The sequence below is a fragment of the Eupeodes corollae genome, chromosome 2, assembly GCF_945859685.1.
Source record: "Eupeodes corollae chromosome 2, idEupCoro1.1, whole genome shotgun sequence".
In the NCBI taxonomy this organism is placed as follows: domain Eukaryota; kingdom Metazoa; phylum Arthropoda; class Insecta; order Diptera; family Syrphidae; genus Eupeodes; species Eupeodes corollae.
Genome location: NC_079148.1, coordinates 150,654,765 through 150,678,575, shown reverse-complemented (window position 1 = coordinate 150,678,575; position 23,811 = coordinate 150,654,765). Strand labels below are relative to the sequence as shown.

General features: G+C 33.9%; 1 protein-coding gene across 4 annotated transcripts in view; it reads left to right on the top strand.

The window, feature by feature from the left end:
• LOC129946747 (adenylyl cyclase 78C) overlaps positions 1 to 22,278 on the top strand; it is a 162,883-nt gene extending 140,605 nt beyond the window's left edge. For all 4 annotated transcript variants that reach the window (XM_056057061.1, XM_056057060.1, XM_056057063.1 and 1 more), the window contains 13 exons: positions 6,481 to 6,617; positions 6,747 to 6,887; positions 7,268 to 7,604; positions 8,232 to 8,324; positions 16,062 to 16,201; positions 16,367 to 16,521; positions 17,129 to 17,991; positions 18,111 to 18,206; positions 18,426 to 18,606; positions 20,859 to 21,086; positions 21,141 to 21,316; positions 21,375 to 21,603; positions 21,672 to 22,278. In XM_056057061.1, the coding sequence (XP_055913036.1) occupies positions 6,481 to 6,617; positions 6,747 to 6,887; positions 7,268 to 7,604; positions 8,232 to 8,324; positions 16,062 to 16,201; positions 16,367 to 16,521; positions 17,129 to 17,991; positions 18,111 to 18,206; positions 18,426 to 18,606; positions 20,859 to 21,086; positions 21,141 to 21,316; positions 21,375 to 21,603; positions 21,672 to 21,922 (3,027 nt within the window). In that variant the 3' untranslated portion in view covers positions 21,923 to 22,278. The remainder of the gene's footprint in view (positions 1 to 6,480; positions 6,618 to 6,746; positions 6,888 to 7,267; positions 7,605 to 8,231; positions 8,325 to 16,061; positions 16,202 to 16,366; positions 16,522 to 17,128; positions 17,992 to 18,110; positions 18,207 to 18,425; positions 18,607 to 20,858; positions 21,087 to 21,140; positions 21,317 to 21,374; positions 21,604 to 21,671) is intronic.
• Positions 22,279 to 23,811: the final 1,533 nt, after the last annotated feature.

The window sequence follows — 23,811 nt, the reverse complement described above, 5'->3', positions numbered from 1 at the left end:
GGACAAACTATAGTAGTTTCTAATCATTAAAACACTCTTTTTAAAAAAAAATAGAAACCAAATTTTTTTAATAGGACGTGCAAGAGACATATCACTATGGGACCAAACGAGCTTGAGTGTCTCAAAAATCTGTAACTTTCAATGTTTTTTTGACAAATTAATTGAAATTTGGAACATACTATCTCAAATGTCTATATGTTGAGTGTTATTTAGAAACATTTTTGAAGTTCACGAATTCTATGAAAAAAAAAGAATTAATAGAAGTCAATGCATAAAATAACCTTTGGTAAAATGATTTAAGTGGATTTAATTTAAGCAAAATTGAATTTTTGTCTGTTCTTTCAAAAACATATAAAGGTTTATTTTTTAAAAGCTATAGAAGAGTTTTTTCTAAAAAAAAAACACATACTCAATAACTTTCATTTTGGGCAAAAAAAAGTTGTATATCATCTCACAGTTACGTTACGATTCACATCATCTTTAAAGAAGTAGGGTCCAATGGTGCCACCAGCCCATAAACCGCACCAAACTGTGATTTTTTCTGGATGCATTGGTAGTTCTTACAATGTTTCTGGCTGATATTCACTCCAAAATCGACAATTCTGCTTATTTATGTACGTACCCATTGAGGCAAAAATGAGCTTCGTCGCTGAACACAATTTTTCGGTAAATAAGTGGATCTTCGGCCAACTTTCCAAGAGCCCGTTAACCAAAAATTTTACGTTGCATTAGGTCGTTCGACTTCAATTCTCGCAGCAGCTGTATTTTGAAAGCCATCACACCTAAATACCTTCCGCAAAATTTTCCACATTATTTAGTAACAGAGGTCCAATAGCTGCGAACGGCGACGAATCGATAATTAATGGTCATTATTAACATACTAGCATATACAGCTGTGATATTTTCTTCAGTAAGCGTGTTAGTGGTTTAATGTCCAACAATGTAAATTTGGTGCGAAATTTATTCACAATATCCCGAATAGCCGCTTCAGTGGGTCCATTAAACTGACCATAAAATGGATGAACTTTCTTAACAGAGCACGCTTTTGATAATAAAATTCAGTAAATTGCAAGCGTTGTTCGTTTGTAAGACGAATTATGGTTAAATTATAGACCGAATTAAAGATGTTTGACATTAAAACACAAAACGTTCGTCAACTGTTTAAACCAGTGTTGCAAAACGATATTAACTAAAAGAGCTCACTTTATCAAATAATTTGTATGTTAAGAATTTTGTTTTTACTTCATTCTATGTTTGATTCTAAAAAGCAAGCTCTTTTGAGAACTGTTTCTGGGACAAAAGATTAGAAATTGGAAGACCTAATACGCATTTCAAACAATTTATTTTTTTCAAAAATGGAGAAGAAAACTTAGCAAATCAAGTCTCTAGGAACTTTTAAGAATCTAAACAAATGTCTACAATACATTTTGAACCCTTCTTTTATTTGGTCTGTTGTAGTTTTTTCCCAGACTCGAAGGTAACCGTGATAAAAAAGACACAACTTTTGTAAAAATGTATAATATCAAATAATAACTATTTTTAGAAACTTATGAAACATTTGACTCCAAACGTGTTCTTCCTAAAATTGTACGAACAATTATTTGTGTGATAAATAATTTAAAAATATTGCTTCGAAAATAAAAAAAACAATTTCCTAGTTTAAGACCTATCATTACATTTTTTTTAAATTAAAATTTTTCAAAATCATTTTTCAGACGCTCAAAATCGTTTGGTCCCATTTGTAACTTCTCATAGCAAGTTATTGTAATGGGTCCAATTTGACTTAGAGACTTTAGAAAAGAAAAGTATAATAATTCTTAGAAAGATACCTGTGTATGGATAAGCGTGTCTACATGCCTATATTGTTTGGTTCGAGAAAGCTTTATTCACGGACCAGAAATCTTCAGAGATATCTACATAAAATAAATTTTGTCATACATTTTAGACCATCCAGATGCGCTGACATGATTTTCCAGCGGTTGTTTTTGTTTGATGGTGTGTTTTTAAAAAAGTCAGCAGTTTTGTTGACCCTTACAAATAACTAGACTATAGAGTTAAATTTTTAAAAATGGTCTGAACTTTAACAAAAAGCAGGTAAAAATTTTGTATAAACTAAAAAAAAAACTTAATTTGAAACTCGAATATTTTACGAACACATTTTAGACATTTAATGTGTATTGTGTGTATTGAGCATTCAACATTCGTGTAGTGCGACTAAAAAAGAATCTCTGTACTTTACAGTGCGACCGATATTGAGATCAAGGGTAAACTGATGGGTATTCATGGCATATATGTGATCACTCGACAACAAGTGGTTTTCAATACACATGCCTAGGCTGTTCAGTCTCCTCGATGAAAGTACCACTCATGGATAGCGGCATAGAGGGAGGGTTACGCTTTTGCGATAGTAGACAGTATTGAGTTTTCGAAGCATTGAATTCTACACGAGATTCATCAATAATAAAAGCACGCATTTTCAAATGCCTTTGAAATATCGAGAGCAATAATCTTACTTTCTCCAAAACGATGTTAAGATTTGCTCCACTGTTCGGTGAGATTATTCATGAGATCACCAATGGATCTTTTGCTACGTTCTTCAAGATATTTCTTAAGCTGGAAATTAATCAGTCTTTTCATGACCTTGGAAAGAAGGAACGTGAGTGCAATCGGACGTTATTTAGAGGGGGAGGAGGATTCGCATTTTTAAGGGACAGACTGCACAAATGCAGTTTTCCATCCACTCGGAAAGAGACCAGTAGAATTGGCCAGATGAAAAATCTTACGCAGTGGTTTTGCCATCGTTGAAGAAAACCTCTTCAGAACAATAGCGGGGATACTATCCGGGCAAGCGGATTTGTGAATGTCAAGATTTTTAAGTACTTTAGCAATTGAACGAGTGCGAAAGAAGATTCGTCAAAAGTTTGCACTCTTAAGTACAGGCTGAGTCATGACACTCACTGGCAGCATCAAATTAACAGCAAACTGTGCTGCAAGCAAATTGACTTTATCAATCAAGAGTGTCATTAGAAACGAGCGTAGGAGCCGACAAAGACGTAATGTTACTCACATTTTGTAGAAATGACCAGACATTTTTACTTCCATCGGGACATTGTAGTATTTTTTGTCGTAATTTCTGGTCATGCAAAAATGTAATGCATCGTATATGTCCGTTACATGTCTTTCTAGCTTGTTTGAACTTATTCCGGTTTTCCTCGGTTGGGTTGGCTTTGTAATTCCCGAAACTTCCATTTTTAATCCTAATAACTTCTTTACAGCTCGAAACAAACGATGAGTTTTCTTTGCGTTTGATAGAATTTACCATATTCGGGATAAAATTTCTCATTCCACAAAGATTTAAGTTTGTTATCATATCTGCACTGGAATTCACGTCACTACCGAGTCAAGAGCTTAAAGTTACTGAAGAATTCATTGAGAGCGTCCCAGTTGGCTTTCTCATAGGGATTTTAACTTTAACTGGCGTTTTTTGGCATGAAAAATTTGGAGATATGACACAATGGTCTGATGTGCCTAGAGGCGATTATACACTGACAGTACATTTATTAGGATCAGAGGTAAGAAACAAGTCTAGAGTGTTGGCGGATTGGCATGCAACGTCAAGAATCCGAGTTGGCTCGTCAACTAACTTATTCAGGTGGTTTAACTCACCAAAAATCTCGACATACCTTGCTTCGAGTGTTGACTTGCCAGAATAGCGCAGCCACGAAGAATTGTGTGCATGGAAGTCGCCCGTAAGAAAGATCTCAATGTGCGGAAAATGGGATACACTTCTCTGAAAAGAGTCGGACAGCGCATGAAATTCATTTAAAGTCGAATTAGTATCCAAACTTGAGCTGCGATAGTTGGTACCAAATACTGTTCAATATGATATGTCTTTAGAGTAGTTCTGAGCACAAAAAACTAATTGAACATCTTTAAATAACGGTTTCCATTGACACTTAATGTTACTCCGTTTTTTCAAAAAAGTATGGCCCGACAATACACCTTGAAGAAACTGCTCACCACACAGTTACTAATTCTCTGTGCAGTTCCGCCTCATGCAGCATTTCTTGATTTGATTCACTCCAAATACGAATATTTTTTCTTGTTTACATTGCTGTTTAGGTCAAAATGGGCCTCATCATTCAAAAGCATGCTATTAATCAATGTGTTGTTTTCTTCGGCCATTGCAATCATTTTTCGACAAAATTCTTAGCAAACAGAAAAATTCTGAGGGTTTAATTTGCTTGTAATTTGTAATAACCGTCTGCTAACTCCAATTTGCCCCGACAAGTTTCGAGTCAAACCGCTTGAATTTGCCTTTATTACCGATGCTACAGTGGCGATGGTATCCTGAACAACAACATTGGGATGTCGATGGTAGGGTCTTCGTGCAATGTTTCGAGAATAAGCAAACATGTTTAACAGCCTCATAATTGTCCATCTACTCGAAGTAAACTATTACCTAAGTTATCTTTGGATGAAAATGACGGACTGTAAAGCATAGTACCGTTGCCCTATCCAAATTCATTTTCAGTACACCAAGCATTAATATTTATTAATCTAAATCGTCACCTGCAAAATCAAAAAAAAAATAAGCTCATTACTCAAACAAAAAACTACAAACAACTAACTACAATAATAAAAACCTAATCACTAAAAGTAAAATAAAAGTCTAAGTAAAATTTAAACAATTATTTCACTCCTTAAAATTAAAAAAAGAAAATCTTACTAATAACCTAATGTGGACTTTTATTGAGCGAAATTAGCTGATACTGTCTGCATATCCTTAAAAGTTGGATATACCTCTTTTGATTGAAAAACTACATAACACGAAATATAACTTCCATCTCCTTAATTTTTTGGACCTCATTCGTTTTCAAATTATAACCAATATTTTGTATAAATGCGTGCTTTCGGTTTTCATGAATCCATCCTTCATTGAATTAGTAATTACGTTTCGAATCGTTCAATACAACTTTCAAGTCTGAAAAACACAAAATAAATGCTGGTGTGCCCCAGGGCTCTGTTCTATCTCCAACACTCTTTCTCATTTTTATTAATGATCTCTTGTCTGCTTCGTTTAAGCGAGATATACCGCCTTGCCATCATTCATAGATGGCACTTGCATTGAGGAGACTGAACATCTCGATATGTATATCACCAACCACCTTTTGTGGAACGAAAAATGCCGCAAGATGTTTGGGTTTTCTAAGGCGATCCAAGAAGTTTTTCACCCCTTCTGATCTGGCTGTTATATACAAGGCTTATATACGTCCGAAGCTTGAGTATAACTCCCATCTCTGGGCTAATGCTCCTGCAACTTACTTAAGCCTCTTGGACAGTATTGAACGTAGAGAATTAAGATTGATTGGTGATATTACCATCATTAGATAATCTACGTCGCTTGAACATCGTCGAAATGTTTCTTGTCTCAACCTCTTTTACCGTTATTTGAATGGTTTATGCTCTAGAGAAATAGCCAGCTGCATTCCTCCCCTTAAACAGTTCAATCGTAATACTCGCGCTTCTAGGAATGCTGTACTGTCAAGTACAGAGAGTCGTTCTTTAGCCGTACTGTGCGAATGCCTTGCCACACTCTATCTTTCCAACCCATTGCAATATTCAGGAATTCAAATCAATGTGCACCGATACCTCCTTTCAACCCCTCTCTCCCTTTCCTAGTGCTCACACTGTGTCTACATAATAAGGGTAGTATTATCCCCTTGAGTGTGCACTTATTATAAAAAAAATAAGGTGTGTATTCCTTAAAAGCATAAATGTTATAAAAAAAAAGATAATCTCGTTAATTTATATTTAACAAATCCTTCCACCTTTAATAATTATTTAATGAATGGACGCACATGCTCTTTGTTTCAACCTTTTTTACGCAGATTGCAACCCCTTATTTAATCTTAAGCCCAATATGTATACTTTCGATTTAAATATTTGCATAACCTTTCCGGTATATTTTAACCATTTTAAGCTGGATTTCATTTTTATTCGAAAACGATAACGAACAATTATTACAAAAAAAAAACCGGTGTTTATCATGACATAACCAATTAAAAAATTTTAATCGTCAGTCAATTTATTGAGCCATTTAATTTGTATCCGGACGAACAATTTATAATTCGAAAGGCCTTGTTTCCTTTGCTACAAAAATACTCCCTCCTTTCTATCTACTCTACATTTTATTCAGGGAACGGACACTAGAGTAACCAGAATCATAATAGCCTCCACCTCAACTCATGTTATCGTCAACAATATAGCAATTTATAAAGTTTCAAACAATAAATCTCATTCAACTTATAAATTGCATATTCTCTCTTATTTCCATACCTACCCTTACATGAAATAGGTGGTCCGTGGTCTGCCTTTCCTGTCCTGTCCTGTCCTAATATCCCTCTGGTCCTTTTTACTAGGAAATATCATACTACACATTTTTCGACATGTCCTTATCTTATATTTATTATATTGTAGGTCGATTTGGATATGCGAATCGGCATACATAGTGGTTCTGTGATGTGCGGTGTCCTGGGCAATAAAAAATGGCATTTTGACGTATGGTCCAATGATGTAATTATTGCCAATCATATGGAATCCGGTGGAATACCTGGGTAAGTTCAGAGAGATATCTTTTATACCTCTCTAGAAGAATGTCAAACAATTTGATACCATTTCAACTTTTGATCTTTCTCCTTTTTTATGTTTTTGTTTGGATATCAATTGTACTTTAACAACTGAAGGCGAGTCCATATATCGGAAGCTACATTGAAATGCTTGAACGATACTTATGAAGTGGAACCGGGAGATGGTGGAAGCAGAGATAGCCACTTGAAGCGTTTCAACGTCATCACATATCTTATAAAGAGGACTGAGCCATTGAGGTAATTTTATAAAAATTAAGGGTCAATTTCACAACCGTCGTTTAACGTTTCATCCGCGGTTCATTAATTTGAACTCACTAATTTTGGTGGGTTTAATGTTGTTCAACTGGTTTAATAGTGGTGAAGATCAATTACTGGACCAATAAGGCAATTTGACGAACATTTAAGGTCAATTACCCAACCGGCGTTCAACTTAACAATTACGGTGGGTTAAACGCCAATTATAATAATTAAACCACGGTTGAACGACGGTTGAAATTTTTAAACCAAGGATTAAACATTGCATTACCAAATTAAAGTTGCATGAATTTTGACAGTTGTGTGGGTTTTATTTAAAGTTTAAATGTTTATTTTATTATTTTCTTTCTTTTTTCTATAAGGCCACGACGTCGATTTGGCAACCGACGTTCTTATAACGTTACAAAACCAACTCCTTCAGTTGAACAACCTCCATCTGCAAACAATAATTCACTAGAGGGCAATGTAATCGACGCGAATGGCGACACTCGCATTGTAGTTGCAAATGGCAAGACTCCAACTCCAGCCAATGATACACCAAAACCCATCGACAATGCCGCCAATAATACCAATACCAATACCAACAACACCACTCCAGTTAAACAAGTTGCAGCAACAACTGACAGATTGGATCCCAAGAGTGTTATAACAGAGGATGAACCAACCACAGAGTGGACACCGGAAATCCCCTTCAAAAATGTAAGTTCGCTTCCTCTTTGCCTTAAGCTTAAGCAACATAACAACATCCTCCTCTCTATGTGAGTGATTCCATTTCAAAGACAACCCTACCCACATCCTTGTTGATTATTTTGTATTCTTCTCCTGCTTCCTGTCATCCTTTTTTCTGCGTTGTGCTTGTGTGTCGGTCGTTGTAAGACTCTCGGCTTTGTCTGTCTCTGTCAATATGTTTGGGATTACCGCCAGTTTTGTGGCTAAGAAACAATAAAACTAAAACAAAAAAAGAATTCTTCCGACTTTTGGCCTAAATGTGATCCTATTGTTTGTGGTTGAAAACTGGAATCACATAAACAGTATAAAGCAAAAAAGAAAACCAAACTTTAAACGGATAAACGGATATAAACAAGAAATAAGAGAAGACTTTGTCTTTCATTCTTCCTTCCTTCCTTGGCCATCAAACTATAAATTACTCCACTTGTGGATATGTCTAATGATGGGTCTGGTTCTGGTAAGGACGAAAGGATACGAGTTGGACAGTTTTATGTGATGGCCATCACACAACCACACATTCCCTCTTCTGACTATTCTTCTTATATTGGATTTGTCATGTTTTTATAGCCTTCATTCTTTTAATTTAATTATTTCCAGCTAAACGAGCCAGAAGAAGCACTTAATCGTACCGATTCCATTTTGTGTGATGTAAAACAGGATAATAGTGCGTCCTTAACTGCAGCTGAAGAGGTAATGTTAAATTTCATTTCATTTACATATACATATACATATTCCGTTAAGCTGATTTACATTTTATTTTAACGTTCTTCGTTGTTGGCGTTCGTCGTCGTTTCGTCGAATACTTTATACTTAAGTAGGTGTACTTACGTTAATATATACAGTTGGGATTATAAAATTAAGACACGGAAATAAAACTAAAAATTAAATTAAATAAATTGAAATAAATTGTTCACGTGTTTTAATTCTTCGCTATTCATAAATGTAAAAATTTTTAAATATAATTTAACATGAAAACGGGAGTAGGTTAGAATAATGTTTTTCAGATTTGTGTAAAATCAAAATTCTGTTTGATACTATTTAATCATTGTATTGTATTGTATTTTTATTAATTTATTTAAACTTAAAACTATATAACAATTTTTTAACTAGAAAGGTAAATAATAGTGTTCATTCTTTAACTAGAAGTTAGTGGTGAATGAAACATCAATGGAAAATCCTGGTATATGATGTGAGGTGACAATTAGTTTATATTAAAATACAAGAAAAACGAAAATTGAAATATAAGACAATGAAAAAGTGATGTTTTAAGATTCCGAACAGTAATATTTATTTTCAATACATCAAACACATAAAAAATAGCACAATTTGATAACAATAAAGTATTTAAAAAACAAAGTATCAAATCTCAACTTTCAACACCCCCACTAGATTTTTATACTTTTATAAAAATGAGAGTACAACAGTTGTTATGTTTTGTAGCAGGGAGTCCTTTGGTTAGAACATCAGCAGGCATCTCTTCAGTTTTCAAATATTCTTCTTATAATTTATTACCTTCTGTAAGATCTCATATAAAATGATACCTTATTTCAATGTGCTTTGAACGTGCCTGATAAACGTTGTTTTTAGATATGTTTATTGCACTCTTTTTATCGCATTGCAATATAAGTTCTTGATTCCAATTAATTAGTTCTCGCAATGAAGATTGAATGCAAAGTGCTTCTTGAGATGTTGAGGCTAAGGCCATATACTCAGTTTCTGTGGTGAAGAGAGCAACAATAAGTTGTTTCTTTGCATTCCACGAAATAGGTCCTCCTTGGTATTTAAAGAGATAACCTGTAGTTGATGTTCTGTCTTTTGAGTCACTAGCCCAGTCAGCATCCGAAAATTTTTCTAAACATCCTTCAATGTCTCGAGTGTATTCTAGCTTTTAATTTATTGTTCCTTTTATATAACGGGAAAGTAGTTTAACCGCTATCCAATGAGATTTTGAAGGATTATTATTAAATCTTGATAAAGCCCCCACTGCAAAGGATAAATCTAGACGATTTACTTGTGCTGCATATAAAATGCTTCCAATAGCTTCTTGATATTGAACGGTTTTCATGTAATCAATTTCGAGTTTGCTTTGTTGATGTGTTTCTTTTTTAAGCTTTTCTTTAATATCTAAGAGTGTGGATACCGGATTACAATGCTCCATGTTGAATCGCTTGAGAATATTCTTTAAGTATGTCCGTCAGTCTATCCTATCCATAACTTTCCCTTTTCTCGATCGCGAGTTATTTGCATACCAAGCACAAATTTAGCTTCTCCAAAATTAGCCAAAATTTTTCTTTGATAATTCTTTTTTCATCTTTGTTATTTGTAAAAACCAATATGTCGTCTACGTAAATAGCGACAAAAGTTTTATCTATGCTGTTTGCCTTGTAATAAATACACGGATCGGTTTTTGATTGTTTAAGTCCAGTTTTCTTTAAAGTTTCATACAATTTCTTATTCCAAACTCTTGCTAGCTTGTTTGAGACCGTACAGTGATTTCTTGAGTTTACATACTTTATTTTGAATATTATCAAAACCTTCAGGGAGATTCATGTAAATTTCTTCGTGAAGTTCACTTTGCAGGAAAGCAGTCACAACATCCATTTGATCGATATCCAAAGCATATCGTACCCTTATGGATGTGTACCTTACGACGGGAGAAAATATTTCTTGATGATCGGTCCCTTGACGCTGCGAATACCCCTTTTCGACCAAACTAGCTTCATATTTTTCGACATTACCACTTGTATCTTTTTTCGTCTTAAATGTCCATTTGGAATTTATGGCTTTCTTTCCTTTTAGTAAAGAAACTATTTCCCAAGTGCCGTTTTTCAAAAGAGCTCTATATTCATCGTTCATTGCTTTTTTCCAATCAGACATATTATGTTCGCTCTTCATTGCCTCATCGACTGTCTTTGGATCTTCATCATTGTTGCTGGCCACGTACGATAGATAACCGTATCTTTCAGGTGGATTTCTTATTCTGGTAGATTGTCTTATTCCTCTCTCTGTTATGATTCCTTCTGAAGATTCTTCAACAATGAAATCATCTTGAGCATCCAAAAAACTTTTTTCACTTTCCGTTTCGTCACTTATTTCGATTGGTATTTCATTGCTTAAATTCATTGATGGAATTTCGTCTTCATTCCCCACTGAATCATATCCTGTAAAAATATCATCGTTTGTCTCACCATCTTTTGGAAAATTTTGCTCATGAAAAACTGCGTCTCGATTTATTATGACTTCTTTTTTCTTAACGTCATAGAAGCGTTATGATTTAGAGTGTGTGTAGTATCCGATAAAAATTACTTCTTTTCCTTTGGCATCAAGTTTCTTCCGCTTTTCTTTTGGAATGTGAATAACTGCTTGACAACCGAAAACTTTAAGATGCTGTAGGTTCACTTTTCTTCCACTCCAGATTTCTTCAGGTGTTTTTTCTTTTGTACCTTTGTAAAGGTGTTCTGTTCGTTAAATAAATTGCCGCATTTGCAGCTTCAGCCCAAAAACGTTTGTGTTAACCAGACTTGATGAGAAGACAACGCGCTTTTTCGATTATGGTTCTATTCATTCTTTCTGCCAACCCGTTTTGTTGCGGAGAATATGGAACCGTTGTTTGATGTTGAATGCCTGTATCTGCTAGAAACTTCTACATCTTAAAATTGCTATATTCCTTTCCATTGTCGCTTCTAATGGCCTTTATTTTATTACCAGTCTGATTTTCTACATTCTCATTCTTGCTTTAAATGAAAAACGGAAAGGTCCTTTTTTGAAAAATCATCAATGAATAGAAGCATGTACTCTGAACCTCCAATTGATTTTTGTTCAATCGGACCACAAAGATCTATGTGTACTAGTTCTAATATTGATTCTGCTCTAGTACCAATTGAGTTAAACGGCAGGCTTGCCATTTTACCTTTGATACATGTGATGGAATTGATTTTTGAACTATCGCAGTCAATATTCTTAACCACTTTCGGAATCATAGCTTGTGTGGTTTCAATACTTGGATGTCCAACACGATTGTGCCAAAGTTCAAAGTGTGAAGCTACATTTTTTGTAACATATGCACTTTGGTTGAGTGGTCTGTTGAGTCGGAACATATTGTTCACCAAGCTTGCAGTTGCAACAACATTACCCCTTTGGTCTTTCAATAACCATCCATTCTTGGAAAAAATCATTGAAAAACCCTTCTGAACAATTTTTGAGACAGATAAAAGATTAATACATAAGTCAGGAACGTGAAGGACTTCTAAAAATTCAACCTCACTTTTTTGAATTTTTTAATAGATACCTTCATATCGACTTTACCTTTACCTTGGACTTGCATTTTTGAATTAGTTGCAACAATTAACTCAGAGTTAAGATTTTACATCTTACTTGAAAAGCATGCACTATTTGAGCACATGTGAGCTGACGGTTCCGAGTTGAAATACCATTCTTCTTTGTCAAGAGCCGTGACGGAAACACATCCTAACATCGCATTCTTCTTTTCTTGATGGTTCTTATTCTTTTTTGGACATTTAGCAGCAATATGGTCAAATTCATTTAAGTTGTAACATTTAAGACCCTTAAAGTTCTTATTTCCATAGTTTTTCTTGTTCTTGCCAACAAAAGCAGTATCTTAAATTGCATTCAAATTAACGTCTTGAAGAAGTTCGGTTTTAATACTGTCTTCCGTAATAAAAATCCCAGAGTTTTGGATTCCCATTATCATTGGCTTGTATTCTTCGGAAAAACCAGCTAAAAGTATTGATCCTATCCATTCTTCATGTAGGTTAAGACCAACAGACCTGAGCTTGTAAATATGTATTTAAAACATCGTTAACGTACTCATCTGCGGTAGAGAAATCTTTCAATTATGTAGAACAAAACTTTTGGATGAGCCCAACTTTCCTTACAAGACCAGAATCTTGAAAAATTTTCTGAAGAGAATCCCAAATCTCCTTAGAGCTTTTGCAATGTCTTATATGAGGGTAAATGGATCCTTAACAAGCAATATACGCTCCGATTTTGCGTTTAAGAGCTTTGTTGCATCCTTCTTCGTCTCAATACCATCAGAAACAGCCTTCCAAAGTCCTTTCATTTGGAAATAAGCTCAACGAAAAATTTCAAGTCTTTGAAGTTTTCGCTACCCCGAAGCTATTCAATACTGAATTTCGTTTCAGACATCTTTTCTCAATAAAAATTTCCTTATTATTTTGTATTTAGATCGTGACAAGGCCCTTAACCTGATGTTTTAAGATTTTGAACAGTAATAATAAATATTTTTAATACAACAAACATATAAAAATTAGTACAATTTGATAACGATAAAACAAACTAAGTATTTAAAAACAAAGTACCTATCAAATATCAACTTTCAACAATTTTTAAAGGGGCATATTTTAAAACCTGATGTAAAAGACAAATTGAAAATATGGTCTCGTTTTAGAAAATCATCCAAAAGTATATTAAAAGACTTGATTGCGATGTCCCACAAACAAACTAATACTTGTCCAAACGATGTCCTGATTTCAAAAACTCGCCTTTAAACTTTTATATCACATCAGGTTTTTAAAATAACTTTGCCTTAAAGCTAAGTTAAAACTCAAAATTGTATGATGATGTTGCAAAGAAAAAATCTTCATCTTCTAAACACAATTTAAATAATTTTAGTACCTTACTCAGTCTATCAAAATTTTCATTGGGTCGCTTGCCAATATAGTAGTATCATCAGCATAGTGGATGGAACCAGGTTCCTCTGTAATAGAGGGAAATCCTGAAGATAAATATTAAATAAGGAAGGTCCAAGGATAGATCCTTGTGGAACCCTCAATATTATAAAGAAAGGTTCTGAATTTTCATCTTTGATTGCAACCGACATAGTTTGAGATGCGAGAAAACTGTAAATCATTTTTATAAACCAGTCTGGAAATCTTAAATTTATATCTATATTTATATAAATATCTAAGCTAACTGTACAGTTTTTGTTCCGTAAGCTTTCAATTATATTATATTGAATTACAAGTAGTGCATCCTCAGTAGAGCATTCTTTTCTGAAACCAAATTGGTTATTTGGAAGAGTCTTGATTTGATTTGACTCTATATGAAGTTTTGAGAGTACCTTGAATTTGATACTTTCATGGTTTAAAAAAAAAAGTTTTGGACTTTTGCTGATTTTGAATATAAAATTTAGTTTTAACTATTTGCTCAAGTTTTGAAAACACCCATTCTCAACATTATTTTCATATTTTTTAATTGTATATTAAAAACTTGATGAGATAGAATTTTTTAGACAATACATTAATTACAAAAACAAAACTTACTTTTAAACCGTTTTGCCTATGTGTGTTGAAAACTGATCTAGCATAAACGGTTTAGCGGTTCCTTAACATTTTTGTAAGGCATGTGATATCTAACAACTTATGAAGAATTTTCGAATATTATATGAAATGATATAAATATTTCAACTGAATATTTGTATTGAAATAAATTTCCATGTTTTTGTTCATTTTGTGGCTTAATTATATGACCACAACTGTATCAATGGATGTTCCTACACAGGAAGTGGTATCTTGTGTATAACTATGCGGAAGTGTATATTGCACATGACTTATGTACCTAATTGCCAAGTTGAGTAGTTTACGTTATGTCTGCTATGGTTGTCTTTTCATGTACCGTTCTAAGTTTTTAAAGGCTTGAAGAATTCATTCATGGAATCGTTGGTTGAATTTAAGTTGCATCGGGAATTACTATTAGGTAGATGATTCAGAGATAATTCTTTTTTAAGTTGATAGGTACTATTATTAAGTAAACTAATGCATATGCATTTCATTTGAAGTTACTTTGAATATTTTAATTTGTTGTTAAGAGTATTTAAAAGGAAAGTTGTGAGTTAGATAGAAATATTCGGACATTCTGGCCTTGAAAATATATTATGGTAGGTACTTAGGCTTAACCAAAAAAGTGTATATTTTTTTGGGTATTAAATTGCGAACATACCAACAAAATTAAAGCATTTAAAAATGATAATTTTTCTTAGAAAATAAGTAAGTCAAAAATCCTTTTGAAATTATTTTTCCTCAGTTTGACATTTGTCAATTTAAGATGGTTCAGAATTAAGACGAACGAGAGAACGAATTTAATGAAAACTTGGTGGTTTAGTCAACAATGTTTGTAATTGCCTCGATCTGACATTTAAATGTCACAAAAAAAGCTCAAATGTCACTAAAACTAAGTACAGACGATTGTCAGATTTAAGAATACTCTGACAGAAAAAAGCAAATACCTTTCAACGAAAAATTGTCTTTTCCCCCGGTTACGTTATCAGATTTTAAGCTGTGACATCGAACAGAATTTGTTATGTATGACAAGGAATAGTTGACTCCAAATGTCAAACATCTTAAACAATGACATTTAACAAATTCAACTATTTATACACAATGGTTGACAATATTGTCACATTAAGAAAAACGAGCGAAAAAATTTAATGAAAACTTGGTGGTTTAGTCAACAATGTTTGTAATTGCCTCGATCTGACATTTAAATGTCACAATAAAAGCTCAAATGTCACTAAAACTAAGTACAGACGATTGTCAGATTTAAGAATACTCTGACAGAAAAAAGCAAATACCTTTCAACGAAAAATTGTCTTTTCCCCCGGTTACGTTGTCAGATTTTAAGCTGTGACAGCGAACAGAATTTGTTATGTATGACAAGGAATAGTTGACTCCAAATGTCAAACATCTTAAACAATGACATTTAACAAATTCAACTATTTATACACAATGGTTGACAATATTGTCACATTAAGAAAAACGAGCGAAAAAATTTAATGAAAACTTGGTGGTTTAGTCAACAATGTATGTAATTGCCTCGATCTGACATTTTAATGTCACAAAAAAAGCTCAAATGTCACTAAAGCTAAGTGCAGATGATTGTCAGATTTAAGAATACTCTGACAGAAAATAGCCAATACCTTTCAACGAAAAATTGTCTTTTCCCCCGGTTACGTTGTCAGATTTTAAGCTGTGACTGCGAACAAAATTTGTTATGTATGACAAGGAATAGTTGACTCCCAATGTCAAACGTCTTAAACAATGACATTTAACAAATTCAATTATTTATGCACAATGGCTGACAATATTGTCACACACATTTTATTTTAAAACGATTGTAGACATCTGTGACAATTTTTGTATTGAAAGATCTGACGGTGTTATACGGTCTGACAATCGTGTGTACTTAGCTTTAGTGACATCTTATTAGTCAGCTGTCAAATCATTGTATGTTTGGAGTTGCCAACACTTTAAACAATGTGATATCCTGTATTTCTTTTCGACTTTTAAACATAAACACATAAAACTTAACTAATAAAATTAGTTAAGTTACTTATTTTGACTTTTATTTTCTTTGATGATTTTGTAATCGCATTTGATTCTTTTTCTTTAGATTGATGATTTTATCGATCAAAATATACAAATCAACTCAAATAAGGAAATTCGTCGAGAATACCTCAACGGATGGACATTAAAATTCAAAGAACGAACTCAAGAAGCTAAATTTTGTCAACTACGAGAGGATATGTTCAGGTAAATTAAAGAATTATAAAACAAATTTTGTGCAATACAAAACAAAAAACATGCAATTTTCACTTCCAACTCATTTGTAAAATAAACACACATTTTCTGTACTCGAGTTAATTAAAAGTAAACATTTATCTTTCTTATATATGCAACAAAACTACGATCAAACAGGTCCAATATGCTGTGTGTTTTTGTGATTTGGATATTCATTGTTCTTTGTCAAACAATTGTGATACCAAAATGCACAAAGTTAATAATTTGCTTGGCAGTTGGTACTATTGTCCTGACAGCTGGTTGTATCCTTGTAATGGCTGAGGAATTTTCAGGTGAGTTTAAGAACAAATTCTAAAACAAAAAAATATTAATCCAAATTCAATTCTCCATAAAATAGTTTTTAATTTTCTGGGTGTGTTCAAAAATGTATGTAATGTTTCTTAGTTAACATTTCAAATTTATTTATTTATGTTTAAGGGAAAAACCAATTTCAAAATATAAAAAAAAACTACAAGTTCTTAGATTCTATTTTGTTTTCTATTTTATTCGTTTACTTTTTGGTTTTCTTGAGCATTTTCGTCCCGAGTTCTGTCAATTAAATTTTCCTTTATGAGACTGACAGGACTTTAGACAAAAATCCACAGAAATGTAAATGAAAGTAAATGAACATACCTAAATAAAGTGAATCATGGGCCGTGTTCACATTTGAGGTCACTCATTTTGACGTTTGATAATGGAGTGATAACTTAAACTTAAAAGAGACAGGAATGTGAGACAGACATACAATTTTTTAAGATTAAATGTCAAAAGAGTTCAATGTGAAATTAGAAATATAAACAAATAAATTTAACGTTAAATATATGTAAATATTTCTTTCCTCTCAAAAAAAGGATTTCTTTGAATTGAATTGTGTCCTATGCATGTACATTTTTCTTGCAGGATTTCCTAAAATATTGAAGCACAATTCAGCGAAATTAGTTCACCAGCGACAACGTCGAACAGTTTTCATCTGCCTCGTTATTGTCCTAATGTCTGTTCTGAGTTCTGTTGGTCTTGTGCTCTGTCCAACGTCAACATTTGTCGATGGTGAAAATAAGGAAAAATCAAGCAGCATCACCTCCGTCGGTGCCGCCGTAAGCAATGACAGTGGCCTTAAGGTGGATGTCCACATCTCAGCGACAATTTATCACAACATCACCATAAATAATCTGCAACAGCCTGTCTTAAATTATGCCCTAGTTGACAGCATAAACACAGATAACTTAACTACAGACTCGACAAGTCGTAAGCTCCTTGCTGCTTCGATGCCAACAAATAACGTTGTGCAGCAGAGCATAGTTGATGCAGCAATTAATCTTACAAAATCAATTCCATCACTGAATCTCCTTGAAAACCACCAACTCGAAAGCTTCGAATCCTCAAAACGTGCCCTCGTCCTTCAAACAACAGCCATTCCAATCCCGGCAGTTGCCTCCTCGAATGTCAGTGACAAACCCTCAGTCGAACCAATGGTGGTTCAATTTCCTGATTGTGCACATCCTGAGTACATTGTGTTCACTTGGATTCTCTGTCTGATCGCCTTGGCTACGGCTCTCAAGCTCTACTACCTGGTAAAGACTATGATGGCAGTTATTATGGTCGCCGGTTATACTGTACTCATAATGGCGGTCTTTCCCAATGTTTTTTCTACCATAAACGAAGTAATGGTGCAATCGAAGGTAGGAATGCCCCTTTCCGGCCAAATGCTGATACTTCTGGCCGTCTTCCTGGTGATGGTGACATATCATGCACGTTTGGTTGAGGTAAGTACCTACTAGCTACGAGTACCTTTAGGTAGCAATTTTTCTCTGTTAATTTTGTATTTTTTGACAGAAATACAGAAATTTCATGCTCACGTCATCGTCATGTCATTTTATTTTAGGTTACGTCTCGACTGGATTTCATTTGGAAGGAGCAGGCGGAAAAGGAACTTACTAACATGAAATCGAACCGGTTTCTCAATGACACGTTAATAAAGGTTCGTTTTGATGGTTACTCTTTTCTGTTTTCTGTCTCTATCTATCCTCTGTTATACCGTTGTACGGTACGAGTATGTATATATATTATAACTGAATTACTGACTGACATTTGCAGTTACTCGTATTATAACGTCAATGACAACGACAACGAAAACGACGTTGGATATGAGAGATGCGTAATTTATTTTGTTCCTTTTGTTTTTATTTTATTTTTTCAGAATATCCTGCCGGATCACGTGGCTGCTTATTACTTGTCTGACGAACGAACCGACGAACTCTACTCGAATATGCACAGTTTGTGTGGCGTAATGTTTGCGTCAATTCCAAATTTCCAGGAGTTTTATTCTGAGGACATTGATAATGGCAAGGCGTGCATTCGTATATTGAATGAAATTATATGTAAGTATCCAATCTCATGTGGTTGTTGTGGGGGTTGGGTGAAAGGCGAAAGGGCGTTATCCCTTCAGAAACCTGTCACTGTAACGGAATGTACGAGTATGATTGAATACCTACCGTTCACCGTTGTTCATGTAGCATTCCTGACCGGATGTGGATATGTTTGATGATCCATTCAATTAGGAAAATATGTCAGGGGGATTTTTTGTTTATAGGTTTGATTTTCTTTGATTTGATTGATGTTTCTTCCTTATAAATATGTCGTTCGGTCGAACACTTTTGTCAGCCTTGAAAAAGACTTCACAAACTTTTCTCATGAATAACTTATACGGCAGGGACAAAATTACACTAAGACTGATCTGATTTAAGGTGCACATATGTGATTATAGTTGAAGATGGAAGATGGATAAGAAGGGTAAGGTTACATGAGTTAAAAACTCTGGATCTGGAGCTGTAAAAAACTCAGTTAACATTTAAACTTTTGTATTTTAGTTAAATGCCAAAAATATAGGAAAAATAGACAAGTTTTAGATTGCTGCTTTATATCAATATCTTACATCAGTTTGGTGACACGAAACTTGAATATTGGTGAAGAGTTTAAGAATGTATGTTCTGGTTTAACATCAGCATAAACTTTCACACAATTTCTTCGTATGAGAAGAATTATTTGGGGAAATGCAAATTTCAACTCGACAGTGGCTTGTAGAAAACCAAACTCTTGTGCCCTAAAAATGTCAACCATTCCTGTGGGCGAGTAATGTCAGGAATAGAGGGAACCTACAATGCAGAATCTGAGCGGCTAACTGGAGAAAGCACTTTTCTTGAGAAGAATTACTCTTGGAAGATTTGTCCTTTCTTCGCAAGAGACAGTATCCGCAAAAAAAACTTGAGATGACACAGAAATGGATTAAGACCGAAGCCTCTGGCATGACAATCCAAAGTAGTAACAATCATTTGAATAATAGCATTCAAAAAAATGTTCATTGAAAACAGTTTCACAAAACTTTATATTAAGTCCTGTCGTATGTCAGTTTTTTTTTAATCACCCCAAGTATGGGTGAAAATCAAATGGAAGAGTTCCTGAGGTTTATGGCTGAAACACAAACACGCTTCAGCTTCAGTTTCGGCTTCGCCTGACGTTTACGAGTTCAGCCATAGAAATTCAATGCATGCTATCACAATGTAGCTTCGAACTTACGTTCCGTTGGCAATCGTAAGGTAAAGAACGTTATGTAACGTAATGTGACTCCAAACGGACCCTAGTTCAATTATCTGAACATTTGCTTTGTCTGACAGCTCAACAGATAAAAAAAATTTCAAAAAACAAAATATTTGCTCTTTGGAGTGATGAAATAATAGAAATGTCATTCAAGCAACCTCGAAGCAAGGCCACCGTGAGACAGACGAAGCCGAAGCTGAAGCGTGTTTGTGGTTCAGCCATTATGACTCAGCTTCGGCTTCGTCTGCGTTACGATAGGCTTGCTTCGAGGTTGCTTTGAATGACATTTCTATACTAACCAATGAGAATCCCCCCAAAAGCAAATGAATTTTGTTTGACGAAGCCGAAGCTGAAGCTTGTTTGTGTTTCAGCCATTAAGTGTTGAACGACTAAAATGAAATGATTTGACACGTTGGGTGTTTTATCTAGTTAGAAGTTTGGATGTTTGACAATTGAGAATGTCAAACTGTTTTGCAAGGTTTTCCAATTCATCTTGAATAGTCAAATGCTAGAACAATAACGTTTCCCAATTGTGGAAATTTACTTTAAAAAATAAATCTGTACTGCGAAGTTCATAGAGCACTTTGTTCATTTTACGGTCTTTAGTGATAATGCTTTTTTCTGGTTAAATGGCGTCATCAATATCAAAATTTGAGTATATGGAGCCAAAACAATACTAAAGCCCTTAACGAATCAGTATTTCATCCATTAAAATTGACAGTTGAGCTGTCAATGCTGACTGTTTTTTTGTTTCCAAAATTTAATCAGTAAAACATTGAAGACATTTGGTTTCAACAAGATGGCGGCGCAACTTGTCATACAGCGCCATCATTTTACTGTTATTATCAAATCTTTCTCTCATCTTCTGAACTATGTTAAGTCATAGGCTTTTGTCGACGGAACAGAAATAATATTTAGCTGCCATTGACATTATTGGGGCAAATTTATAAGAAAAAACTCTTATGCCGGAAATCGTGTTTGAAAAAGCCCATAAAAAAAACACCCTTATTAGACATTTATGCTTTAACATTTCCAGGTGATTTTGATGCCCTCCTTGAGGAACCACAATTTGCTTCAATCGAGAAAATCAAAACTGTTGGTGCAACTTACATGGCAGCTTCTGGACTGAATTCAAAACATCTCATTGAAAGAGGTAAAACTTCCGAGGATAGTGTCTGTGATCTTGTCGAATTTGCTATGGCAATGAAACAAAAACTCGAAGAAATCAACAAAGAGGCTTTTAATAATTTTCAATTAAGAGTTGGTAAGTTTTCACTTAAAAAATAATCAAGTTCCATTTTGATCCAAAATTTCTTAGGAATCTCAAGTGGTCCACTTGTAAGTGGAGTTATTGGTGCTCGAAAGCCTGTTTATGATATATGGGGCAATACAGTTAATGTTGCATCGCGTATGGATTCAACAGGGGTAGTTTGGAAGATTCAAGTTCCTTCAACGACTGCAGAACTTATTAAGACTAAAGGCTACACTTGTATGGTAAGTTTATTCTGAAACCTTTGCAAAAAATGAATGTTGATAAATTTTTTTCTTAAAGCTTCGTGGAGAGATCAATGTCAAGGGCAAGGGAATCATGACAACATATTTTGTACACCCCAAGGGTGTTCCTTCTAGTCAATTATCATCACCTGTTCGACTGCCTCCAGGTGTACCTCAAACTGCTCAGGCACCATCCCTCCAAAGACAGACATCCTATCATGGAACATTTGGTGCTATTGTGTATGAGATGTTACAAGCTTCCAAGAGGAATACCATTGCTGGAACACGTTAGTCTAAACATTGACTTGAATATTAAAAAGGATATTTCTAAGATATGTTTTGTTGTCCTTTTTAGCCACGGGAACTCCATCACCACAAATACGAAGAGGGCGTAGAGGAAGTACATTTAGCTCAGTGAGACTATCTCAAAAGACACCAGCGAATCCAGTTCGAAGGAATACAACCAGAGTACGAGCAAGGAGCTATCATCAAAAAAAGAGTTCATCAAATAATTCGATTGCTAACCAAGGAAGCAGCACTTTTATACCGACATTCAGAAAAATCGAACAGATCGACTTTAGCGATGTTCAAAACTCAGCTTTATAGACGATGAATTAAACTGAAACCAACTTGAAAAATTAACTTATTGACTTGTAAATATGCACGTTTAACATAAAGTACCTAAAATGTATTTATTTATATTTAGTTTTTAAGATTTTTATTAAAGAAAAATTAAAATTTAAAATAAAATATTTATGTAAGTTGTCCAAACAAAAGAACAAGAACAAATAAGAAACTAAATTAGGTTTTAAGGATATAGCTGTCAGAAACATACAAAATAACTACAAAAAACAAAATATTTACATAATTTATTTAAATATTTATTTATTTTTATATTATTCATGTATATCATGTAAGGTATGTTTGAATTTAATAAAAAAGAAAAAGAAATAAAATATGTGAAGATGAGAGAAAATTATGATAAATGACATTTAGGTTATTATTTTCATTAAATTAAAAACTATTTTAAAAAAAAGTATGCTGACACAATTTGAAAGTTAATATTGCTTCCAATTTATGTATTGTATATGTATTTGTATATATTTATCCTTTTTTGTAAAATAAATACATAGTATTTTATGTCTAGAAAAATGTATTTATTTTTTCAAAACTGATTTACGTAGTTTCATGGATTTTTTGAAAATAAATGAATGTCTATCTTGAAACCTCCAACGGTACCAGTGGCATGATGGTTAGTGCGTTGGACTGTCATGCTAGAGGTCTTGGGTTCGATCCCTGCCTATGCCATCTAAAATCTTTTCACGGGTACTGCCTCTTGCGAGGAATTGACAACTTCTCCAAGAGTAACTATTGTCATGAAAAAGTGCTTTCTCAAAATTAGCCGTTCGGAGTCGGCATATAAACTGTAGGTCCCCTCCATTCCTGACAACATTACTCGCACACAGGAATGATTGAGAGTTGTAAGTCACGAGGCCTTGGTTCTCAATGGACTGTCGCGCCACCCAATTTATTTATCTTGAAACCTCCGCATAGGCTTTTCTAAAAACTCAACTTTTGAAGATTTCTAATTTGAAGTTATATTCCCGAAACGTAAGTTGCAGATTTTCAGATTGAGTTGAAAAAAATCATTTGCTCCCAAAGATTCTTGTTCAAAATATGTACATTATAAATCATAAAAGGCCCAAATTCTTTTGATGTCTCTAAAATTAAATTTGTTTGTATTTGAACAATTGTTACTTTTTTAACTCTACGTCTAATAAATTGATTGAGTAACATGGTTTTGGAATTGAAAATGATATTATGCTTTTTCAAACATTGTTGTTAGCCTAATTCCAAATGTGGCTTCAAAATTACTACCACGTCATGTTTTTGAGATATTGCCTTTTTTAAATTGGAAAACAAAATACATATTAAGTTTTTTTAGGACAACGTGAATGTAAAAAAGATTCTGAACCATTTATGCTAAAACAATAGAAAAAGCAAACATTTTCGATTTGATAATAAATCAGTTTTACAAGTTGTATTTTTTTTAACTTTAAGCTGGCAACACTATTTTACCTGGCAGCCATTTTGTCAGCTGTCAAGTGTCTTATTAACTTCCCATAGGAAGTTATTGTAATGGGTCGGATTTGTCAAATTGAAAATTTTGACATTTCTCGACGTTTCAATGTCCCTAGATTCGTCATATAACATTTTTAGAAATATGTCTGTGCGTGCGTGTGTTTGTATGTCCGTACATTCGCGACGTTTTTTTTCGTCGTCCATAGCTCAAGAACCAGAAGAGATATCCACTTCAAATAAATTTTGTTAAACAGATAATAAAGCAGAAAGATGCAGAAAGGCTCTCAAACAAAAATTTATAAATAAAAACAACTGAAAAAAAATTTGTCACTTCGAAAATTTTACGAAAACAAAATGATTTTATCTCCAAAACAATTTTGTGCAACGAAAAATACAAATTTTTAGAAATATCT